The following is a 25,389-nucleotide window of genomic DNA, read 5'->3' as shown; positions in this document are numbered from 1 at the left end:
CCGAGGGTCCGCCAGCAGCTGCGAACCACAGAGACACGTTTTCCCACAGCGCATGGCGCGAGAGCCCCTGCGCTACCTGCAGCTCCCCTGTGGCGCCCACCACAGAGAGCTGGGAAGAGCTGGCCACGCCTCCTCCCCGCCACACTGGGCCATCACAGGGAGTAGCCCGTAGGGGCCGTTCCCAGCTGTAGCATCTCACCAGCCTCCGAGTCTGAGGAGGTCAGCCACTTTCAACCCTGGGATTCCGCAGAGTTGCTGCATTTTGTTGCTTTTGTGCTCTGACTTTTCAATTCCCTCCTTTTATTCAATCATTCAAATCTTTACTTCATCCACTCTGCACGCTGAGTAGGGGGGCTGATGTTTAAAGCGTATGCTGCAAGCTGAGTAGGTCAAGGTAAAATGTGGCACGTATCCACCACGGAATACTATGTAGCCATAAAAAGGGATAAGTTCACGTCCTTTGCAGGAACATGGATGAAGCTGGAAACCATCATTCTCAGCAAAGTGACACAAGAACAGAACACCAAACACTGCATGTTCTCACTCATAAGTGGGTGTTGAACAATGAGAACACATGGACACAAGGAGGGGAGCATCACGCACTGGGGCCTGTTGGGGGATGGGGGTGCTAGGGGAGGAACAGCAGGGGTTGGGGGGATTTCGGGGAATACCTAATGTAGATGACAGGGCATGGAGACAGCAAACCACCATGGCCCGTGTATAGCTACGTAACAATCCTGCACAATCTGCACATGTGCCCCAGAACTTAGAGTATAATAGAAATAAAAAAATTAAAAAATAATAAAGAATCTGCCCTGCACACTGAGTAGGGAGGCTGAGGTTTAAAGCATCCGCCCTGCACTCTGAGTACAGAGGCCGAGGTTTCAGAAGGGTGCTGACGTCGGCCACCATGATTCTACAGCCTTCCCGGGACGCGGCCTGCAGCTCCCTGACTGGGGCCCATCCATCTAGCCAGGCTCTGCTGAGGGTCGTGCCAGCCTTACCCGGGGCTCGCAGACCTGGCGTCACCAGCCTTTGGCCTGGGGCAGGTCCGGCCACAGCTACCGCGGCGAGTGTGGCCCGAGCCGTCAGGCACAGAAGCCGAGGTCGGGGCTGCGTCTATAGTGGCACCCAGGGCGGGGGCGGGATGGGTGCTTCCCCAGCCTTGTCCACTCTGCAAGTACCACTGGGGTCACGCTGGAATCACACCCCAGGAAGCAATGGCCACGTTTGGGGTGACATCACAATTCCGTTGTCCCAGCGGTGAGGCCTCGCGGGTCCCATCTGAAGCCGCCGCTGCTCCGGTGTGAACTTTGGGAGGAGCTGGAGACTGCGCCAGCGCCTGGCACCCGCCCTGGAGTGCCGGGTCGGTTCCTGCAGAGAGGTCTCTGCTTCCAGCCACCTGGGTGTGGACTCCCGGGGCCACATCTTCAGCAGAGGGTTCACAGATGGGGCGGAGCCCAGGACTGCCTGCACAAGTGGGGGCTGCTGAGGGGAGGGTGCCCTCACATTGACCGGGTAACCCCACCCCCTCGCTTCTCGTTAGGACGTCGAATATCTGAGCCATGGGCAGCAACACCTTTTTTAAGGGGTGGGGGAGTCAGTGCCTGGGGAGAGGGCTCTGACCACCGTCTGGAGACCCCAGGGCTGGGGACATTTTCATCCAGGGGGACATGTGTGTCGGCTTCAGGCCGTGCCCCCATTGGCTCTGTGCAGGCAGCTGGGCCTTGGGAACCGTCCCTCCCCTCCGGTTCCAGCTTCAAGCCTGAGGAGCCCACAACAAAGCCGGATGGCGTGGAGACCCGGGGCAGGGCGTGGCCAGCGTTCCCCTTGAACTTCAGGCCTGCGCCTTCCAGAGGCGCTGGGGTCGCCTGAAACAGGCCCAGACGTGGGAAGGCGACACTAGTGGGCACCCACGTCTCTCCTGCTCAGAAGAGGCTGCCATCCTGAATAGCCCAGCCTCCACTCTTAATGAGGCTGGTAATTTCCAGTTTACGATCTTAAGCAAAAGCACATGGCTGGAAGGTTAAATTAAGGCCCTGCGGGGATCCTCTCTCCACACACGGGATTTTCAGCCAGGGCCCAGAAACGTGGCCAGGCGTGGGGGCCAGCACGGCTCTTTCGTAAAGTGTCCCCTGAGCTCTTTAAAAACGCTCACCCAACAGCTCTGCCTGACACTAGAGGCACCGCCCAGCAGAGCTGTCCCGTAAATGACCGTGGCCATAAATTAGCCACCCCATGGCCCAAGGCTGGTGATTCAAGAAAGCCGGCGGGCTGAGAGGCCGGGTGGCGTCTGCTGCTGCTGGCCAGACCACGCCGGAGAACCCTGCGCAGACACGGCCCGCTGAAAACCGCAGTGGCACCAGCGTCCACTCCTGCACCTCCCCAGCCACTTGGATTCCTCCTCCCAGGGAAGTCCTGGCCCAGGATGGGGGTGGTGAGAGGCACATGGCGCTGGGACATGTGAGCCACCTCCCTGGGCATCAGGACACACGGGCTGCTTGCCCTGCGGAGCGGAGCAGGCCCAGTGCTGATGTGTCCGCCACCCCAGGGCAAGCAGAGGCTGAGTGGACGCTTCACTGGGACCCCGCCAAATCTAGGTAGCTCCATTGCCCCACCCACAGCAGGCACTCCCTCTCTTCCCAAGGCCAGAGGCTGCGGCAACGCTCGCCTCTCAGGAATGAACTCATGTGCCCGTGACCGAGACGGTCCCACGCCGCCCGCCTCTGCCCTCCCCTCCCGAGACGGTCCCACGCCGCCCGCCTCTGCCCTCCCCTCCCGAGACGGTCCCACGCCGCCCGCCTCTGCCCTCCCCTCCCGAGACGGTCCCATGCCGCCCGCCGCTGCCCTCCCCTCCCGAGACGGTCCCACGCCGCCTGTCGCTGCCCTCCTTCCCAGAGCTATTTGCAGGGAGCTGGAAGCGGCGACTTCAAACCCAGGGGCACCACATGTGCCCCGCCCACGACAGCATCTTGTGAGTCTCAGAGCCGGTCGCGGTCCCTTGGCCCAGGTGGGCCTGTGCGTGAGCTTTGATCGACACCTGTCCTGGGGCCTGGCATGGCACCCAGACCTGATGGGTGGAGAATAAAGGCGGGAATGGATGGGTGAATGGCACCACCCGAAGCCACACACATTGCAGGCGGCACCTTTGCGTGCACCGTCCAGTAAACGCCCTTCCCTGGACCCGCAGCCTCGCTGAGCATGTTCTTGGAAGATCTGAGGGCAGCCACCCGCAGCCGGGATGGGACACGGCAGCTTCTGAGGAGGCCGCACATGTGAATTCCCATCCACACACCACTGGCCGTGTGACGCTGAGACCCCTAAATCCCGTGAGCCTGTCTCCCCAGCTATAAGGCAGAGGTGACAAGACCTGAGAATGAAAATTGGCCTGAGTGACATGGCGGCAGGCGAGAGCCCACGCAGTCCCGGCTTCCTGAGGTGGCGCCCACAGCTCCCGGCTCTGGGGGCTCTGTCTGTAGCACAGGGAGCACCTGCAGGTGGGTGGGGGGGGGCCCTGGGGGCAAGAAGGGGCCCTGGGGATGGGCAGGCAGGGGGCAGGGGCAGGGGCAGGCCCAGCCCTTCAGCTTTAGACAAGTGGGGTCACTGCTACAGGTGGAATCGTGTCCGTTCAAGCTTGTGTTGAAGCCCTAACCCCCGTCCGGTTGGCTCTACTTGAAGATAGGGCTTTCGGGAAGCAGCTGGGGTTAAAGGATGTCATTAGAGTGTGGCCCTGATCCCATGCCTGGTGTCCCATGAGGAGAAAGACACAAATCTGCCGTGCCACGTGAGTATACGGTGGGAATCTGGCTGTCTCAACCTGGAAGGGTCCTCACCAGAACCCAACCGTCCCAGCCCCAACCTCACACTTCCAGCCTCCAGAGTGGTGAGAAGTGAACATCCGCTGTTTACAAGGCACCCGGCCGGTGGTGCTCTGCTGGGGAAGCCCCGAAGACTGAGACCCCTTCCTCTGTCTAGTTACAGCTGGTGCCCAGGTGGCACCACAGCCGGGATCTAACACCGAGCTGGCTGCAGGCTGCAGGTGCTGTGCACAGCAGGGAATCGCCCCAGGGCGGTTCTCTTCTCCCCAGGCCTGCATGTTTAGAAACCTCAAGTGTTTAGCTGGAATTACTCTACCAGGTACGCATGGCAGTGCCGGACAAAAGAGGTTTTGTTCAAAGTCTAAACCCCTGGAGAACAAAGATCAGACTGGCTTCTGTTCTCTGCACGACAGTGAAGTCCAAGTGTTGCCATCAACATAAACAACCAGGAATGACGGCTCCAGGGCACGGCTTTTCATAAACAGTGAAAGAAGGAAAGCGGCGGATGGGGTGTGGACGAGATTGTCCTCAGCCTACGGGGGCGGGGGGTGGTGAATCTGCGCCAACCAGGCCCCACCTGACGTGGGAGACGGCGAGGGTTTTTTCCAGCGGCGTCTGCCCTGCCTTTGGGAGGCCGTGCGTGCTCTCCCACTCCTCACTGGTGTTGCTGCTGAAGCGTGTTCCATGGTTTCCAGGAACGTACGCGCTTCCCGAGTCACAGCCACGTGAGTAGGTAAGTATTCCAACCACGCACGCCACAGACCTCCAGGCTGAAACCGCAGCTCCGTGGTGGCTGACCCTGTGGCTAGCCCCCGCGGTGTGCCCGCGTAGGACTGAGTGCTTCTGCTGATCTGACTTTGCCCTCACACCCATCCTCTGGGTGGGGCTCGGCACTGTTCCTCACACAGAAGTGAAAACAGGGACAGGGCTCAGTTACTTAATGGGGGTCTCGGGTGGCGGCGATGGGGCCCGGACCACCCGGCGGCAAGGAGAAGCACGAGGGGGCCTCGGGGCTGCGGGGCACCCACGGCCGCAGGTGTGGCAGGCGGTGCTGCTCCCGGGTGCGGTGAGGTGGGGTCTGTCGCCCAATCAGGCTCACGGCAGCAGACGCTCCCACAGACACACAAACCAAAACACACAGCGGCTGGCTTTCGGCCGTCACCACCGAGGCTACCCTCTGTGTTCTGTGGGGCGCGAGACTCACGCTCCTAGGCAGCTGCAGAGCCAGGCTTCACCATGCCACTGGAACCACGGGGCCACGGTGGGGTGGCAGACACACAGCAGACGCTGGCTGGGAGCAGCTCTGCAGACAGGCGGGTCCCTCCCAGGCGCGCAGCTGGCGTCGCCAAGCTCAGAGCGCTCCTGTTGCCCCACGCATGTCCCGGATCCCAGGCTTCCTGGCGCCCAGCCTCCCCACTGACTCACACATCCCTGCTTTTGGTGGCCCACGGCCCTTAGATTTCTAAACAAACCCCTTCCCACCCCCTTATCCTGTCTCAGACTCCCAGCCCCACCCCCTCCTGCAGGAGCTGGGCTCACCCAGCCTCAGGGGGCTCCTTCACACCAGTCTGGACCCCAACGCTGGGTCCCTAATGTATTCCCCTCACTCTGATTTCTGCAGGAGCAATCTTCCACCCCAAATCTCTCCCGCCTTAGAACAGGCTCCGAGGACACGCAGGGCCTGGCGTCTCGCTGGGGGGGTTCTGGGCAAGGGCATCTCCAGTCCCCCTGTTAATTGGAGCCCTTCTTCTGACGTCTGGGAGGCCTGGTGAGCCAGCACCCCACAGCAAGTGAGAGAGAAATTCCTTTCCCTCAGGGTTACGTTGGCAGCGAGCATCCGATCACCCTTCCCTCACTTTCTGTCTGGAGCAGGGAGGGAAACGGCAAAAACAGAAATGTAATAGACGCTGCCTCCCTCAGGTAGCCTAAGGCTTTCAGGAAAACCGGGGTGAGGGGCCCACAGGCTGCTGCTTGAGGGTGGGGCCAGCTCAGCTCCAGCCACAGACGTCATCGGCTGCTGCGCTTCCGGAATTCTCGCCCCTGCGGCCACCTGAAGCACGGAGGCCACGCCATCAGCTGGAGAGGTCAGCATCACCTGCTCTGTTTGAAATCAAGTTGGACTTCTAAGCTGGGGCAGAGCTGGGCTGAAATATCAGCATGGGGTGTCCGGCTTGACCCCCATGAGCTGCAGAAAGGGGAGGCCGCCCTGGTCCCTGGGCAGGGCAGGGCATGGAGCACGCGGCGTCTGCGTTTCAGGACCTTGGAGGGTACATGAGGGCTACCAGGAGAATGTTTTGAGAACCGGTGACCACGCCCTGGTGCATCGAAGCGCCTGCAGCCTGGCCGACACCTGGAGTCTCTCGAGGCTGAAAACCAGGGCACTGCGAGGGCAGCACTGGGTGACGTGTCAGGAGCTGGGAGCACCCGCCAAGGTGGCGGGATTGGAACATGAGCGACTTTATTTCAGGGAACAGGACAGGGGTGGGGAGAGACCCGGAGGCACAGCCCGGCAGTCCTGGAAAGATGCCGGCGAGATACCCCCACCCACGCTGCCACCACATGGGGGCTCGACAGGTGCTCGGGGCCCCACCTCCTTATCTCTAAGATGACGGAATGTGGGAGCCATGGCTAGGTGGGGGTCTGAGGCGAGCAGGTTCACTCTGCAGTGACAGCCGAGCTCAGGCCCAGTCCCAGGGTGCCTCCAAGTGTGCAGGGGGGAGGGGAGGGGAGGAGAGGGAAGAGGCCACGGGTGTTCGCAGCTACCCGGGCTGTGCTTTTGGCCAACGGCAGCTAAAGGGCAATCTGGGGCCGCTGAGCACCTGAAGAGAACTCACGAACGTCACTGTCTCGGGATCGAGCTGTACGTGCAGTGGACTTGGACAGCGTGAGCCCAAAAATCCAGGAAAAAGGCGGAACGGAAAGCTCCTAAGAAGGAGAGGCCACCAGCTGAGGAGCAGGGCGGGGAGGGCGAGGAGGAGGGGCGGCCCATGGTTGCCTGTCTGTGGCTCCGTCTGCAATCGAGTCGATCCCTCGCAGGGTTCTAGAGCCCTCGGCCTGCACAACCCCAGCTGAGCTTACTGGGGGCCTGGGACGCGCTATCTGGAGGGGGCTCCCCGACAGACCGGGTCTGCTGCCTGGGACGCGCAGGCGGAGACAAGCCCCCGGCTGTCGACCGTGGGTGGTGGGCTCTGTGCACAGGACCTCCGTTTCACAGCCGCCCCTGCCCCGGCTCACACCCAAGCAGCTCTCTTCATGACAATCGCTGGTGTGGCCCCAAGGCCACAGAACCCCCACGGGAGCCTCTCTACTGACACCTCTCCGATGCCACGGTCACTTCTCCATTTAATAATCCACTGCAGACAGGGAAGTAATGGGGTCTAGTCCCCTTCTGCTCTTGAGAAGACACAGACTGAGGCCCAGGTCGCTGTGGCAGGGCCAGTGGAGGGCTGGGGAGGACCTGGGAGGGAAGGGTGCCCACCCCTCTTCGTGGTGTTTGAGTCTTCAGCTGGCTCCTGTCTGGGCTTGGAGCCCACCCACAGCAAGGGACCCCCCAGATCCCGAGGCAGATCCACCCTGATGACTTTGCACCCCGGACGTCACATTCCGTGGTCAGAGCTGCTCCTGATTTTAGGTGACGGAGGGTTTGATCACAGCAGCCACTCCCTGTCACCAGAGGACCCTCAGCTGGGCCACGTGTCCCCTGAGGAAGGAGGCTCTGGCCATGAAAGGGATCCCAACAGAGGCAGGGGTGTGTGTGCTTTCACGGGGAGCTGGGGCCAGGAGCAGCTTCTCCTCGGCATGGACGGGGAAGAGCTCCACGGGGGGCGTGGCGCAGAGGCCCTGGAAGCATTTCCAGGAAACCGACGAAAACGACGTCAGATGAAAAGACCTAAGTCTCCAAGCCCTAGTGACTTGCCATGTTTTATTTTCTCCTGCAAACAAACACTGATGTTGGTAGCTGACTTTGAGTTTGTAACTTGGTTTTCTTTTTCAGATTCCCAGCCCTGCCTGCTCGTATCTGGGACACATGCGCCGCCCCTCACACATGCTCCAGGCCACGCGGTCGCTGCCTTCTAACCAGGCCTGGGCAGGTCCCCCACTCCAGGCGTTAACGCTAACTGACTTGTTAGAATAACCTCTCAGAACTGTGGACATTCCTGGCACCTGGGCATCCCTCGGCCGTCATGATGCACCTCCGGATGATTAAATTCAGGCGCAGTTAAACAAAAGCAGTGACAAGCCAGCCGCTCCAGGGAGCCCCTGTGTGGCACACGTGTCTGACACTCCCACTGTGGGCCACGTTTACTTTCCTCCCGCAGTGCCAGGTGGGGCGGCCTGCAGGCTCCCAGAGGGCTCTGCCACTCCTGCTCAAACATTCGGGTGGGAACCTTTCCCCATTTAATGCTTGCCCCCCTAGGAGGTGAAAGGAACCAGCCTGACCCTCTGGGCCCCATCAGAGACCACCAGCCCTCTGCACTCAGACGGCGATTCCCAGAGGCTGACCCCGGCGACGCGCTGACTTGAGAGGAGAGGAGGCCTCGTGAGGACGGAGGGGGCTCGGGGCCAGGGGCTGCCTCTGGGCTCATCTTCCGCCACATCATCCGAGGACACCTTCGGGCTGAGATGAAGAGTGACAGCAGCTGGCAGCCGGGGCGTGCCCCCGCCCCCCACAAGCACTGGACCCCCTTGGGCACTTGGATTCCAAATGCCCTGGAGCCCTCAGCGGGGCCTGCCTGTGGGGACAGCAATTCTGAAGGAAAACCTCAAATGAGACTTGATTCTACAAACTGTATGCAAAATGAATCCCACAGTTGGAGGTTACGTGCTTCGTTTCTGTCCACTTGGCATTTCCACAGCATACTTCTTGCCCCTAAGAGCCTGCCCCCGGCTGCCGTGACCCCCGGGTACTCAGGCCTGGAGCTCGGCACAGCGGAGACTGGAGTGAAACGAACCCCACGGCGACATGTGGGAAGGGGAAAAAGCAAACCAGGAGCCACTCCGAGTCAGGCCAGTGCCTGCTGACCAGCTTCCCTCCACCCTGACACGTCCTGGCTACACCTCCAAGGGCTGTGGAAGGAGAGCTGCCAACTGTCTCTCGGACCACGTGGCAGAAACCGTCCAAGCCGGACCCCAAGACACAGATGCATGAGCACGGAGGACGCAGGCCCTGGCATGGCCTCAGCGTCTCAGACGCAGCCAGGGTCGCAGGGCGGGAAGTGCAGCGGGACGCGGATGGACACGGATGCCTGAGTGCTGGTTTCCACTCATTCGTTTATTTATTTAAAAGCCACACTGACTGACAGCAGCAGCCCGGGGTTCTGCCTGAGGGAATCACAGTCTGTGGTGCGGGATTCAGTCACAGCCCCCAGGAGCAGGGGGGTGACAGGGAGCTGGGAGCCCCTGTGGGCTGGTGGGGCCAGTCAGTGTGCTCGTGGGGACCTGGAGGGTCACCTGGCAGCCGTGGCGCTCCTCCGGGAAAGAAGAGATGAGGGAGTCAGCAAGAGAGAGGACGGGTGAAGGCTAGTGCCGGGGGCGGGTCTGCGGAACCCAGCCTGTGGTGGGCCATGCTGGGGCAGCTGGGGTTGGAGGGTGCTGCTGGGTACCGGGCCGGGGGTCCAGGAGAGACGTCCACGCTGGGCACGGAGCTGAGAGGGGTGCTGGGGCTGGCCGAGGCAGGAAGGTGGCTGGTAGGACTGGATGGCTGGCTGCTGGGTGGGGTGTGGGCAGGAGGGGCAGGAGCAGGTCAGCCTCACCAACTTCATGCTGCGGCCACGGTCCTGGGGGCCTCCACTGCTGCCTGCGAAGGGCTGGCAGTCTCCCTGCACAGACCCCTTCTGCCTCTGAGACGCGTGATGTGTGCTAAACTCAGTGCCGCGCAAACCCACAGTGGGGCTGCCACGTAAACCCATGGTGGGGCTGCCACGTGTCCAGCACATAAGAAAAAAACGCGCTGCTCTGGAAAGCAAGCCTTCTTTATGAGGCCTGGGCTTTCTTTAAGACATTCAATTTCTGGTCAACCATGCTTGAAGTTTAATTAGAACACAATCATTATATTTTCAAAAAAAGATACAGTATTTCCTTCTGTAAGATACATTGTACCTTGTGGTACAGGTGTGGGCGGTGCAGACCACTAAATCCCAGGGGTCACAGAGCACGAGGCCCTTCCGTGTGGGCTGGGCTGGGGCTGCCTGTCACCCCTACAGCTGTCTCACAGATGCTCTCAGGGTGCAGCGACTTTACAGCGAAACCCCAGTATCCACACCTTGAGGGGTATTTCTACAGCTTACCTAAGGACACAGGGAGTGCTGGCAGTTTCGTGTAAACGTGGGGAGGGCCTTCCTAGGATCTGGTCTATTACAAATGCCCTTTACGTTCAGAGAAAACAGAAACCTTTGGAAACACCCTGATTTCACTCAGAGAATGTGACTGTTTTTGTAATTAGCTCCCCGCATGTGGTTTCCCTCTCAGATAATAGGAATCTCTGGAGTTTTTAGAAAAAAGCAATATAAAAAGACTGTTGACATTAGCTATGCTTACCCAAAACACAGTAAATCTCAGGATGAAGGCTAACCCTGTCCTGTCCAAGCTGGGAGGAGTGGCCTGAACCCACAAAGGAAGCTGCTCCTGGTTCAGGGACTGAGAGCACACACTCAATGGTATTTCCTTTAAGAAAACACCCTAAAGGTTAAAAAGGTAAGCTGATTTTTTTTTTTTTTTTGAGTGAACAGGGGCCATTCCCACGATGGGTAAGGGGCAGGCGGGTTGAGGAGGAGGTGCACCGGCCTGGATGCCCATGGTCCCAGGAGATGAGACTTCCCCTGGAGAAGTATCCTGGGGACATCCGCCCAGCACAAAGCTCACTCACCTTAAAGACCACATCAGGACCACAGGCTGAAAAGCAAGGTTTATTCCTAAAGGTGCCTGCGAAATAGCTATGCACATTTGCCTTTCACCTGAAGCAGCTTTAGTACACGTAAAGGACCTCCTGGGTTTTGAGAGCAGAAGAGCCGTGTTCTCCCCTTGGCTGTTACACGTTCGCCAAGCCGCACAATAACCGCGACTGAGTATTCAACACTGCCCCCCACTCCCCACAACAGGGATCAAGGAAAATGCATCGGAAGCCTTCCTTGTCCTTTCATTTGGAGAGAATCGATGACTCAGTCTCACTAACGGGACGTCACACAGTTACACGTGCAACACGCCCGCTGCTTTATGGCGACGTCATCTGTTTCTGTGTCTTTAGAAAAAGCACCCCACACGCTCATTTTCACTGCTTAAGGTTAGAAAGACGGTGTTACCGTTGGCAGGAAGGTAGGTGAAGCGTTGGTACTGGCTTCGCTTTCTCTTCCCGTTGCAGACGTAGAAACTGACGTGAACGGGGCTGGTTATCCTCTGATTCCGAAACGGCGGGATCTCGACCACCAGAGAATTCTAGCAGGAAAACGGCACACAGGAAGCAGACAGTTAGCACAGGGCAAGCGAGAGCTGCTGTGCCACGGAAGCCACACAGCTCCCCCTCATTTCCACCGAGGCCACACAGCTCCCCCGCGTTTCCACGGAGGCCACACAGCTCCCCCGCGTTTCCACGGAGGCCACACAGCTCCCCCATGCTTTCACAGCAGCACAGGGCTACTGTGATGGTTAACTCCGGACAAGCCACCTGGATGGTGCAGAAGCAGCCGCCGACAGCCCAGGGCTGTGCGTGGCGCCGGCATGCACGTGTGGGCATGTGTCTCCTAGGGAAGAGGCTGCCCTTGACTTCTGGCACACCCTGGAGTTGAGAGGCTTCCTCAGAGCAGCGGATTGGACTTCCTACACTGACAAGACCAACAGCAAGATGGAAATCTTGTCAACGTGGGGAAAGAAGCCAGGAAAACAGAAGCTGTGAATAGAATTGGGACCGTGTGCCTGAGGGTGGAGGCTGACTGGGGCCACCTGGGCAAGGGGCCTGGCGGGGATGCAAAAGGCTTCTGCTTGTCCAACCCTGAAGGGTTGGTGACCTTCAGAAAGCCACCGGAGGCCCCGCCTCCTGCTGCAGTGTGATGGCTGTGCTCAATGTCCCAGCGCCTGTGCAGGTAACTGCAGTGGAGCCCGGAGGAGCAGGGCTTCCTAGAGACGCGGTCTCCAGGGAGGGCCTGTTTGTCACATCTGACAATGGCTGAAGCCCTCGGTCAGACCCAAATTCACTCCAACTGAGGAAGAGGTGGCGGGCCCTGACCCCCACAGACCCTGGGTGGGAAGAGCCAAGGCATGGAAGCACAGACAGAAGAGGGTGGCGTGTGGCAGCTGCCGTCACCTGTTCATGTTTTTAATACAAAAGTTAGCAGCGTGTTTACAAAACCCAGGCTCTTTCAAGAACACACGTGAACATAAACCATGGGGGTGTGTGGCATGTGATATGGCATGGGGTGTGGCACAGGGGTGTGTGGCACGCTGGTGTGTGGCATGGGGGTGCGTGGCATGGGAGTGTGTGGCATCGGGGGTGTGGCATGGGGAGTGTGGTATGGTAGTGTGTGGCATGGGCGTGTGTGGCATGGGGTGTGTGCCATGGGAGTATGTGGCATCAGGGGGTGTGGCATGGGGGGATGTAGCATGGGAGTGTGGCATGGGGGTATGGCATGGGGGTGTGTGGCATGGGAGTGTATGGCTTGGGGGTGTTTGGCATGGGAGTGTGTGGCATGGGAGTGTGTGGCATGGGGGTGTGTGGCATGGGGGTGCGTGGCATGGGGGAGTGTGCCATGGGAGTATGTGGCATCAGGGGGTGTGGCATAGGGGGTGTGGCATGGGAGTGTGTGGCATGGGATTGTGTGGCATGGAGGGGTGTGGACTGTTTGCAGAGCTCGGGGGCTGGGACACAGACACCCCGACTGTGAGCTCAGGGCCCAGCAGCGTTACGCAGGGTCCTAAGGACTCTGAACGATAGGGATGGGGCAGGCATCCCTGCCAAGGGCTGCACTTGGCATCTGGGGAGAGCCTTGGGGAGTCACATCTATAGTTTAATTTTTTAACCATATGATTTAGTTTAACGAGCAGAAGAAAATCTATTGTGTTACTTCTTTTGTTAAAATAATTAATTACAGCTCAGCACCTAGCTTAATAACCAAATTGATTGAATCATGTTAACAACAAAATCTTATAATGTTAGACAGAAAACTGAAAATAACTTCAGGTCCAAGCTCTTCCATTTACAGATAATGAGACAGCTGAGGCCCAGGCGCCCTTGCAGGGGGGCCAAGCCCGCCTGTCACCCCCGGGCCCGTTCCCCAGGACTACCCCTCCTCCCAGCAGCAGGTCTGTTTAATGAACTCTAGTTCATTGGGAAAAAGCCACAGCACATGAGCGTCCTCCTGCCTCTGCCCCTCATCAGAGCTTCCCCGGGAGAGCTGAAGCTGCTTCAAGGCCAGGAGCCCTTCAATGCCAGCGGGGCCTGGGCTGCCCCGGAGCTGCCCCCCGAGCACTGTGGGTCTGGCTTCACCTGGCCTGGCCATCTCCTGGGCTGACCCTGGAAGCCCCAGCCGTCCGGAACCAGTCTCGGCGTTCCTACGGGGGGATAAAGAGATGCTTCTCCCAGGACTGTTTTCTGAATTCAGCAGCAACTGCTCTGGAGTCAGCAGCTACAGCAAGAGGGCCTTTAGAACAGAAGCAGCTGAGGGAAGGGACGAAGGAGCAGAGACTGAAATAAAAATGGGCTGGGAGGCATTCTCGGGCAGCGGGGAGCGGGCAGAGGCGGACCATGGGGCAGGCCGAGATGGGCAGAGGCGGGACTGTGGGGCAGGCCGAGATGGGCAGAGGCAGGACCCTGTGGGGCAGGCCGAGATGGGCAGAGGCGGGACTGTGGGGCAGGTGAGATGGGCAGAGGCGGGACCCTGTGGGGCAGGTGAGATGGGCAGAGGCGGGACTCTGTGGGGAAGGGTAAGATGGGCAGAGGCGGGACCCTGTGGGGCAGGCCGAGATGGGCAGAGGCGGGACTCTGTGGGGAAGGGTAAGATGGGCAGAGGCGGGACCCTGTGGGGCAGGCCGAGATGGGCAGAGGCGGGACTGTGGGGCAGGCCGAGATGGGCGGAGGCGGGACCCTGTGGGGCAGGCCGAGATGGGCAGAGGTGGGACTGTGGGGCAGGCCGAGATGGGCAGAGGCGGGACCCTGTGGGGCAGGCCGAGATGGGCGGAGGCGGGACCCTGTGGGGCAGGCCGAGATGGGCAGAGGCGGGACTGTGGGGCAGGCCGAGATGGGCAGAGGCGGGACTGTGGGGCAGGCCGAGATGGGCAGAGGTGGGACCCTGTGAAATGGGCAGAGGTGGGGCTGTGGGACAGGCTGGACAGGCGGAGGCAGAGACCCTGCTGAGATGGGTGGAGGTGGGGACCAGGTGGGGCAGGCTGGATGGGGGGGACAGGGACCCCAGGGGGCAGGCTGGACTGAGGGGTACCCCGTGGGGCAGATGGAGGCAGGATGCCATGGGGCAGGCTGGACGTTTTGTACCAGTTTTGCTGGGCCCTACCTGCCCGGAAGGTCCTGTGTTGATGTGGGCACAAGCCAACCCACTTCAAGTGTCTAAACAGACCAATTATATGACAAAAGTACTATCTCTGTGGGAGCACTGCCCCTCAAATACACAGAGGACGTCATAAAGCAGCAGCACTGAAGAACCGCACAGGAGAGGAAAGTCGTCCACACTGGTAAAAACACGGGCTCCAAACGGCACCTGCACCCATGAGACCTGCCTTAAAACCCCACTGCTGGGATGAAGCTCACACACGGAGCCTCAGAAAGTTCAAACACCGTTTACACAGCACCTCCCGTTTTGTTTAAAGCACACACACAGGCCGGGCCCAGTGGCTCATGCCTGTAATCCCAGCACTTTGAGAGGCCAAGGCAGGAGGACGGCTTGACACCAGGAGTTCAAGGGCAGCCTGGGGAACATTGCAAGTCTCCACCTCCACAAAAAATTAAAAATTAGCTGGGCAGGGTAAGGCACACCTGTGCTCCCAGCTACTAGGGAGGCTGAGGCATGAGAACTGTTTGAGCCCAGAAGGTCGAGGCTGCAGTGAGCAGTGATCAAGCCACCGGACTCCAGCTCGGACCGCAGAGCCAGACCCTGTCTCAAAAAAATATACACACACACACACACACACGCACAATATAATGTATGTAATGTGTGTGTGTGCATGAACATCTACGCACATACCAGCAAACGGAGCAGGAAGCATGCCCAGTGCCCGCAGGGGTTATACCTAAGTGGGTGAGGTTACATGTTTTGCTTTTTATACCATTCAAATGTCCATGGTGACTATGAGGTTCCTTTATGATGACAAAAGAAATTTATTAAAGGAAACTTCATTTAAGAGATTAAAAATGAAACAGTAGGCCAGATGCAGTGGCTCACGCCTATAATCCCAGCACTTTGGGAGGCCGAGGCGAGTGGATGACCTGAGGTCAGGAGTTCAAGACCAGCCTGGACAACATGGCAAAACCCCGTCTCTACTAAAAATACAAAAAAATTAGCCAGGAGCGGTGGTGGGCGCCTGCGGTCCCAGCTACTCGGGAGGCTGAGGCACAAGAATCACTTGAACTCGGGAGGCGAGCACCTCAATCTGGGCAACAGCGTCAGACTGTCTCAAAAGAATAAACAGTAAACTTCAAGTACATAGCTTTCCACATGTGCTCTGAAGTTTGTTTTAAAACATACAGCTCTTTAGTGTCCTTCAAAACATGCAGTGTCAAAAGTAAGAAAACCACAGAGAACGTGGATGTCAGCTTGGCTGGAACTGTTTTCAATGTGGAAAGGCTCATGGCTTCTCCTGGCTGCTCTGCCCAGGGTGGGCTGGGCAGCGCAGCTCCTACATCCAGCGTCCTGTGTCCCGCATGCATGTGTGGGCCTGGCAAAGCCTGTGGAGACCCTGACAGAGCTGGAGCCAGGGAGGCTGGGTGGCACGAGGCCACACTGCCCACATGCAGAGGGCCGGAGAGCCCAGGTGTCAGTGCCCAGCACAGACGCACAGCAGAACAAGAGCAGCCCGGTGGGGAGGGAACGAATCCACAGACACTGGCAGGTGGGGAGGCCGGGCACTGACCCTATGAACGGAGGCTGCCAGCCCTCTGGGCACTGCCCACCGCAAGCCCAGGCAGCTGCAAACGCCCGGCCAGCGGGGCGTCATGGATCTTATGGACGCAGAACGGGCCACGGAAGGAGAAGCCAGTGCAGCGGCTCAGGCTGCGTGGGTGGCTGTTCCCAAGACCCTCCTAGCTCTGCGGGCAATGGGTGCGTAGACCAGAACTCCTTCATCTGAATGCTGGCCTGCCCGGGGCCTCCAGCTTTCCCGGAGGTGCTTCTCAGGTGAAGGCAAGAAAAGCGACAGGCTTGAACTGGAGCCCCATGAGCACCAGGAGCTTCAGGGGAGACCTGGGCACAACCGAGGTGCAGGTGAGCTCACTGGGGAATGCCGGCGTCGCCCAGGGCCAGGGAGGAGGCTCTTCCATCTGAAACTACGTGGAAAGGGTTCTGAGAAGGGAAGAATCCTTGAGGAAGGTGCTGGAGTCGCCGCAGGGTGGAAGGCGCTGTTCTCTGACAGAGTCGCCTCTTGGGACAGGGAGTGAAGATCACAGCACTGCTCTCCATGGAGGCCACGACCCCTCCCACCAAGAGGAGATGACCTCAGCACCCCTCCCTGGGGTCCTGCCCACCTGCCTCCAGCCATCCGAGAGCAGCTCTCCCCCAAGGTTTCCTAATGGCTCGGCTTCCACCTGCACACGCTGAGCGTGTGCACAAGACTTCACTGGCCCCACCCAGGGGCACATGCTGCTGAGCTCAGGACGCCCTGAATGCCTTCAAAACCCCCTTGGGAGCCATGTGGTATCTTACGTTGGTCTAAAGATTTCTACTACTTTTGTAGGACTAAGTAGAACACTCAAAAAACTCTATGTAGGAATCGATCCGACTGTATTAATAGTAACACCAGGCTTGGCGCGGTGGCTCACGTCTGTCCTCCCAGCACCTGGGGATCACCTGAGGTTGGGAATTCAAGACCAGACTGACCAACATGGAGAAACCCCTTCCCTTAGATACAAATGAGCTGGGTGTGGTGACGCATGCCTGTCTCCCAGCTACTCAGGAGGCTGAGGCAGGAGAATCGATGATGGAACCTGGGGGCGGAGGCTGCAGTGAGCCGAGATCGTGTCGTTGCACTCCAGCCTGAGCAACAAGAGCAAAACTCCATCTCCAAAAAACAAAAACATAACAAAACGAAACACCACAATCAATGGTCTACATGCGACAGCCTCAGAGCAGATCAAAAGACACTACCAAGTCCACGCTGTCTTAAGACCCCACTTGAAACGTGAACGCACAGCTCACGAGCACAGGGATGGGGGAGACGCGGGAGCATCTACGGTCGTCCAGAGTAAAGGTCGTCTCCACGACCGACCGATCAAGAAGGGGCGTTATTCTCAGGCACCCACAGCGTGCACGTGGCATCCGGAAGCGGTGGCAGGTGACTGGGGGGTCTGGAAACAGCCTGGTGACAGCAGAGGCACAACCCCACAGACACGCGTGCCCACTCTCATGCCTGGGTCCCCGTCACAGGGAAGGCTGGTGCAAGAGGCAGCCTCAGGGAGGGTGGGGTGAGGAGTCCCAGCTGGGGACGCCGCAGAGCCCTGGCGGTGCGGGTTGTGTCTAGGCAGGTGCTGGCCACCCCCAGGCGTGGCCAGGAGCTCAGGACAGCACCAACTCCCGGGGGCCCACTCCATGCTGGGTGACGGAGACGGCGAAGGGACAGCAAAGGGTGGAGGGTCCGTGTGGGACCCTTTCCAGCTGTCTCAGCACTGCGGTATGTGAGGTGGCCTTGGCCTGTCCAGCACTGGTCCCAGCTGCCAGGGCTCTGACCTGACCCTTACGCTTTGGCTAACATCACGCGGCACTTCAGCAAGCACTTGGTGATCCTGTCACCGGTTCTGTTACTCTGTGCGTTATTTTCATTTGTTTCATTTTAACAAACAGGAACGCCAGCCTCCCGAGGCCCCGGGGACCCGAAGTGGCCCAGGCACACCCCAGCCTCCCGAGGCCCCGGGGACCCAAAGTGGCCCAGGCAGACCCCAGCCTCCCAAGGCCCTGGGGACCAAAGGCACTCACCGGCTTGTACAGGTCACGGTCGGTTTTCGCTTCCATCTCCCACACATGGTGGCCATCTGCAAGAAAGGAGCAGGAAACGTCTGTGACTTTGTGTGGCGGGGAGCCCCTCCCCAGAAGCCCCCACGTGATGCAGACCCAGGGCCCTGAGCCAGGAGAGCGCCTAGTCCCAGGAGACCCACATAGGCCCAGCCCAGGGCTTTCGTCGAGAGCAGCACCTCAGGAGCCACAGGCCCCGGTCAGGCCCCAAGCTCAACGCCAAAGTTCCTCTGTGAGCCTGGAGAGGCGGATGACACGCAGCTCAGGGCTTGTTCTGACCCCAGCCCAGGATGGGAAGGACTCCAGGGCAGGAGTGTCCTGGGGAATCTCTCCTGGCCCCACGTCTGCTGGACTGTCTCAGCCCTGGGACAGGTCGCGGGAGGGTCTCCACACCCCGTCCTCTCCCGGGAGGGCAGGGTGAGGAGAAGCGGGTTCCCCATCAGCAGAGCGCGCGTCTGCATGGACCTGCGCCCAGCTCTGCACCTGGCTCTGGAGTCCCTGGCCCAGCCTCCCAGGGCGCAGGAGGCGTGAGGGTGATGACACGGGTGCCGGGGGCTCCACGTCAGGGTGTGCCACCTGCTTGTGCTCCGGGAATTTGGGGAGCAGAAGCGTCTCCGGGGGATGAGGGCCTGGCTGCTGGCCCTGGGTGATGAGAAAACCTTCCTCTGACAACTTCATGCACATCAGGAGACAGAAATGCAAAACACGAGGGTATTTTTAGCTTTTCCTCAGTGGCCATTTGCATGTTTTTAAAAAATAAAAAGGCTCCCAGAAGTGCAGTGAAAGGACATGCTATTCTCTCCCCTCCATGCCCGGCTGAGGTGGCCGAGACGCACCCTGGGCGTGTGCACGGCCCGGTCCCTCAGGCAGGCTGAGTTTGGGGCACTCCATGCCCGGACGAGGTGGCCGAGACGCACCCTGGGCGTGTGCACGGCCCGGTCCCTCAGGCAGGCTGAGTTTGGGGCACTCCATGCCCGGACGAGGTGGCCGAGACGCACCCTGGGCGTGTGCACGGCCCGGTCCCTCAGGCAGGCTGAGTTTGGGGCACTCCATGCCCGGCCAAGGTGGCTGAGACGCACCCTGGGCGTGTGCACGGCCCGGTCCCTCAGGCGGCTGAGTTTGGGGCAATTATCTTGAATTAACGGATCTCAATTTCCTACAGAGTCTCTTCCTCTCTTGTATCTTCTCCAAAATAAAGTCTGTTCCCAAAAAGAACAGTTCCAGGTGTCAACACTTAAGTTTATCCTTGTGCTCTGTCTACAAAGAAGAAAATGTGTGTCTGTTGCAAACCCTGAATTACTGATAACTCAGACAAAGTCTCCTTTTCTCTGTCACAGAGACGCGCTGCTGCCTGGTGGAGGGTGGAGAGAGGAAATGTGAGTCATGTTTGCAGGACCAGAGTCGCCCAGCGAGTCCCAGCCACGCCAGCCTCGGGACGCCTGAGGCCCACACGCAAATTACGCACCAGATGGGCCAGCATCCCACTCTCCTCTAGAAAAGAAGTAACAGGAAACTAAAAGTACTCCTTAGCACTTGAGGGCACCTGCCCTTCTTGAAGCAGCAAGTCCTCCAGGCTCTGGAGCACTCAGGAGCCCAGGGGAAGGAGACGCTTTCACTCCAGCACAGGTGCTGGTGGCGGGGGTTCCCAGAAGCCCGCAGCCCAGCGCGGCCATGGAGCCCCCACCCCCAGCGCATAAAAATCCAATCACCTTTGTGTAATCAAGTCTTCTGGTTTCTTGGTACCTTTTTAAAACAACTTTTGAAGTTTTCTTACAACAAAGCCCATCTGTGGGGTGAGGCCCCGTCCCCACCCCACAAAAGCCTGTGTCCTTGGAAACTCCAAGGCACAACTGGCCGTGGCTTGGTCTCTGCTCTGCCAGAGAAGCTGACAGTCACAGCTTGTTTCCATCGGAACTTCCCTGAGGCTGCGGAGGCCTTTGGTACTGGGAAGGGGAGGGAGGGTCAGTGCCCACACTGAGCAGCAGGAGAGAAACTGAGGCACACACAGGGCCAGAACGTCGTGTTTCATGTCACCCTAAAGGAGGAGACACCATTTTTGCAGCAGAGGCCAACAAAACCTGCTCCTGTTTATGTCCTGAGAATGGAGAGGGACTCCGGCCGTCTACCCCGAGGCCTCCTCCGGCCGTCTACCCCCAGGCCTCCTCCGGCCGTCTACCCTGAGGCCTCCTCCGGCCCTCTACCCCGAGGCCTCCTCCAGGCATCTTCCCAAAGTGGTGAGTCCATGAAAAAGCAAATGGAGAGACAGCATGGGGCTGTCTTTCTCCTTCCATGCCTTTTGGGAGCCCTGTCCGTGTGGCCGGCCAGGCCCAGCTCAGCACCTGCCACGGGGCGGCCTGCCCCATACCCTGTCTGGGAGCGCTCACGCCCAGCACTCCTGTGCAAGGTGGGAGCAGAGGTGCTTAGATGTCCCCTCAAAGTGTGGGGAGCCGACAGGTCCCGACACGTCCCGACTGTCCTCACAGATGCGGCCGAACCAGCACCTGTACCTTCCCTCCATCTCAGAGACGGCCTCTCTCCCTGCAGCCTCCGACGTCCACGACCATTTCACAGCCAACCAAGGTGAGGGTGAGGGTGACGGCAGGCTTTCTGCTTCTGTTTGAGGATTATAAAGACATCGTCTTTCAAAGGTTGTATATGTTTGTGGCCAGAAATGTCTGTCTAGCAATTGCCTCAGGAACAGACAAGGGGCTGAGGCTGTTTACAGATGGGAAGAGCCACACACCTCAGGAAAGGAGGTGCACAGGCCCGTGTCCCGCTGCCCTTGAGAGCACCGCCTTGGCGGCTCCGCGTTCCCCAGAGGCCCGGGGGGCAGGGCCGGCCCCGCGCTGTTCCAAACTCAGCCTCTGGCAGGAAGGCAGGCAGCTGGCCCTGAAAGGGCCTTTGTGTTCAGCCTTATCAGTGCTCCGAGTTCTCAGGAGGAAACCATGCCGAGTGCAGGAGTAAAAATATTCCAGATCATTAGGGAATTCCCTGCAGCCTGAGTCATCGGGAGGCTTCCCTGCCATGCCCTCAAGGTTTCCACACAGGCAGGCTGGCCAGCCCAGGAGCCTCCCAGACCGGCCAGGACGCGCAGCCCAGCGGGGCCACCCCCACACCAGCACTGACACTGAGCCACTGTTTCCACAGAGAAAGCCACGAGGGCCGCTGATGGCAGCAGCAGTGTCCCGGGTCCCATGCCACCCTCGGGCCCTGGGTCCTGCATCCTCGTGCTGGGCACCCTGCAGTGTCCTCATGCCTGAGGTGAGTGTCCCCGGGTGTCTATCATCCACCCCTGGCTTTCCCCATGTGTCTGTCCCAGCCTGGCCCCCAGAGGAGATCTGGATAGGAAATAGCCACCCAGCCACACATGGAGCCACTCTGTGACCCAGCCCTTCCATGCCAAGGCCACGCTGAGGCACGCGCTCAGGAGATGGCATGTGTCCACGAGGGCCTCACGCACCAATGTTCACAGCGGCTTTTCCACCATCATCTCCACAGGGTGGACGCGGCCGGCACCATGGACAGACAGGTATGGGCAGCCACACATGGGCGTCACTCAGCCAGGAAAGAAACCATGCTCTGACCACACCAACGAGAGAACCTGAAGGGCACCACGCCCTGACCACACAAAAACACTGGACGCCACGCTCCGTGGGAGCTTCAGGCCCCGCACCTACCAGGTTGGGGCTCCCTGGGAGAGGGAAGCTAGACCAGGTGAGGCCATGGTGAGGGGGATGGGGTTGCCGGGGCTGGGGTGGGGAAGGGAGAGTGGCGTGGCTACTCAGGGACAAAGGTTTCCTTCTGGTTAAAGGAAAACATTCTGAAATTGGTGGTGGCGGTGTAATTCTGTGAAGCTACCACAACTCACTGAACTCCACGCTTTGAGTAAATTAAATGGTGTATAGATCATATCTCGATAAAGCTGATATATAAAAGAAATTAGCCAACATGATCACAGTGATACTGTCACGTATGATCCCAAAACGCCTGTGGAGGAATGGGATGGACGTGACGTGTGGCCTCCCCACGCCAGCAGGCCCCAGACAGGGGGATTCTGGGATGAAACACAGCTATTCACTGAGGGCAGTGGGCTTTCTGGATGCCTAGGGGCGGGGCTGAGACGGAGGGGGGTGGCCCGGGGTGGGTACAGTTGGGGGACAAGCTGGGACAACTCCACTGTGGTCCAGGAGCTCCCACATGCCTGGGAGTGCTCAGCCAGGGGGCTGCACCGATCACCAGAGACCCGCCTCAGCGGGGAAGGCCAGGCTCTCAGGCCCTGCCTGTGTCTCTGCCAGGGAAGAAATGTCCCTGGGCCACGGTGGTGGAGCTGAGCACCCCAGATGGCAGCTGCGGTCTCCCCCACCGCCATGCTAATGGCTCCGTTTGGCGGCTCTGACTTCCAAAGTTGCCAGAGCCCCATGGCAGGGGAGGGCAGGGTCAATGGTGACTCCCTGGGGTCCTGGGCAAAGCTTTGTCCCAGTAACACTTGAGAATTGGATGTGTCTCAGCCCTCGCACCACAGAGCTGGGAGGACACCAGCTGCAGGCCCCACGCCTCGGTACCCTGTGTGGCCGGGGATCCCTGTGACCACGCTCTTGAACAGACGGATCCCCATCATAACAATGCCTCCTTCCCAGCTCACGGCCGTAACATGACTCAGAATGAGCTTGATGAGAACTGTGGGGTCACCAGTCAGTTCTAGGGTCCTGAGTCATCTCGGGGGCCCTGAGTGGTTCTCAGGGCATGGCCGGGAGGTATCTCTTCCCCGGGCACCACCCTCCGTGCCTTTCCTGTGTGGGCTCTGGGGATCCGCCTGGCCATCTTCCCTGCTCCCAAAGATGCTGTGTGGTGACAAAGCAGCCCCAACCCTGCTCTGTGTTGGAACAAGCGGTGACAGTGACATCTGACCACACTCACAGGCACCCAGCCATCGTTGCCTCCTCCCTGATAACACAGATTTGGAAGATCTGCACTTGGCCTTTTACCCACTGAACCAGACGCCCCTGAAGGTGCTGCTGTCACCATGCTGCCTTTGTGGCTGGCATCGGAATTCTTCAGGAGGCTGAGAGCTGAGCTGCTGTGTACAGCGGGGCTGCCTGTGCCGTGGACGCTGGAGCTGGGAGTTCCCTGCTGTGTCCCCTTTGCTCATCCAGCCCCATCAGAGGGCCCACCACAGAGACTGGAAGGCCCGCCATGGAGACCAGAGGGCAGAGGGCCTGCCACAGAGACCGGAGGGCCCGCCGCAGAGACCAGAGGGCAGAGGGCCCGCCACAGAGACCAGAGGGCCCACCATGGAGACCAGAGGGCAGAGGGCCTGCCACAGAGACCGGAGGGCCCACCACAGAGACCAGAGGGCCCGCCACGGAGACCGGAGGACCCGCCACGGAGACCGGGGAGACCGGAGGGCCCGCCACGGAGACCGGAGGGCAGAAGGCCTGCCACAGAGACCGGAGGGCCCGCCACGGAGACCGGAGGGCAGAAAGCCCGCCACAGAGACTGGAGGGCCCGCCACGGAGACCAGAGGGCCCGCTACGGAGGCAACCATCCCTGGGCCAATCTGCCTCAGCCTACACCATGCATAACAAAAACAGACAAGCCACAGACCCCCCCCGCCACCCACCTGGACTCCACTTCCCTCCTCGGCCCACTCCTCGGTCTCCTCGGTGAGACCTTCCATGAGGGACAGGAGGGACAGCAAGGCCCAAAAGGGGCAGTGCCACCAGGTCTGCCTTATGGGGGCCCTGGCCCTCACCTCCTCCCACCTCCAAGAAAGAACCAGACCCTAGGAAACCGAGGTGCAGGGGCGGCTGAAGGAGGAGGGATGGGGGGCCAGTGGGTAACGATGCCTCTCTGGGGAAATCAGGGCCTGCAGGGGCCTCGGGCCTTTGTCAACACCCCAGTGCGGGTGAGCCTCCCCCTGGCCTTGAAGAGACCTGAAGGTGAGCCTGGAGGAAGTGACTTCAGGCCTGGGGGCTCCCTGGGCAGACGAGAGGGTCCTTGCCTGGCGCTTCCTGCACCCGGATGACACTGGCCTCTGCCTGGGGACCTGCACTCCCCTCGCCACAGCAAATGTGTGTCCTGGCGTGGGACCAGCAGCTGCCAAGGCCACGGTGCTTCTGTGACACCTCTATGTCCTTGCAAGGGTCCTGGGATTCCCAGCTGAGCTCTGTGCCTACTGGGCGGAGCTTCCCAAAATCTCAACTGCCGGGTGCCCATGAGAGCACATGCAAGACCCGGGAACTGTGCTGGGCACAGTCCCACGTCCATGTAGCCTTAGAAAGACCTGGGCCTTTGGTCCCTTTATTTAAAAAACAACAGTGCACATCTGTCCCAGATTTGGAGTCCCAGCCTTCCCCACGTGGTGGGAGGTAGGCCCGTCCAACCGTGTGTGGAAGGATCTGGAAACCTGGCCGTGTCTCTTGCAGTGTGGCCAGTGCCCACCCACAACCCTGTCTCCTCTAGAAGGTAATGCCCAGGGAGAGAGGATGGGGCAGCCATGAGGTGGGGGCGAGCTGGGGTCCCACCAGGTTGGGTTTGGGGTGAACCTAGTGTTGGGTTTCTGAGGGGAGAGATCCAGAAGTGCTGGGCCGGGGCCTCCGGGAGGGGCCTGGGCAGCTATGGGGCTCTGGCTTGGCTACCTGCTCGTACCTTGCGGGCCCTGGCCTCCCGCATTTCAGCCCTGTGAGTCTCCCCGTGAACCTGGGTGAGGCCCCAGCTGTGGTGGCCAGCACGACCCCAGGTCCAGGACTGGGCCTACAAGCCCTGGCACAGACGGTCTCTGCTTCCCAGGAGCCCCGGCCATCTGTGAGAGACCAGGCCGCTCCCCAGAGGAGCCGCATGGAGGGCCCTGACTACCCGGAGGAGACGCCGGCCTTCCGTCCAGGCCCCAGCTGGCTGGCCAGTCACGGCTGCCCCAGAAATGACCGCTGACGAGACCGGCACAGCCCCTCCCGCCAGGCCCCGCTCACTGCACAAACTGATCGCTGGCGGACGCAGCGGGTGTTGTTTGAGCCCCGTGCGTTACCGTGTGGCCTTTATGCACCAATGGAAACCAAAATAGGGGTCATTCGCGTTTATAGAACTGCACCAGGACAGGCACGTGACGACGACGAGGAAGCTGTTCAGCTCCAGCATTAAGAACGGGCTCCTGCTGGATGCATCTGAACCTCAGAAATGTGTGCCTTCCGTCTGTCTCAGCCAAGCTCCAGCCTCGGCCCGAGCTCACGTTTCACGCAGGTGTTTTCTGGGCGGTTTCATTTATGCTGAACGTGAGTTTGCTCCTCAGCCCTTTTGATGTTCACGCATGCAGAGAGAGGTGCTTTACATCACAGACGGGAAGACAGACACAGCGATCTTTAACAGCAGAATAGGGCAGGAGGGGTGCGGGTGTGAGGGAGGGGAGGGGAGGGGAG

At 59.7% G+C, this 25,389-nt stretch overlaps 1 protein-coding gene across 6 annotated transcripts in view; it reads right to left on the bottom strand.

The window, feature by feature from the left end:
* The window catches only part of NFATC1 (nuclear factor of activated T cells 1), a 129,346-nt gene that overhangs the window by 43,123 nt on the left and 60,834 nt on the right, over positions 1-25,389 (bottom strand). For all 6 annotated transcript variants that reach the window (XM_017504539.2, XM_017504543.2, XM_017504538.2 and 3 more), the window contains 2 exons: positions 17,942-17,997; positions 11,117-11,249 (listed from right to left, as the gene is read on the bottom strand). In XM_017504539.2, coding sequence (XP_017360028.1) covers positions 11,117-11,249; positions 17,942-17,997 — 189 coding nt within the window. The remainder of the gene's footprint in view (positions 1-11,116; positions 11,250-17,941; positions 17,998-25,389) is intronic.

This window comes from Cebus imitator, unplaced genomic scaffold (genome assembly GCF_001604975.1).
Source record: "Cebus imitator isolate Cc_AM_T3 unplaced genomic scaffold, Cebus_imitator-1.0 Scaffold324, whole genome shotgun sequence".
Classification (NCBI taxonomy): domain Eukaryota; kingdom Metazoa; phylum Chordata; class Mammalia; order Primates; family Cebidae; genus Cebus; species Cebus imitator.
This window is presented reverse-complemented; position numbering and strand designations above follow the sequence as displayed.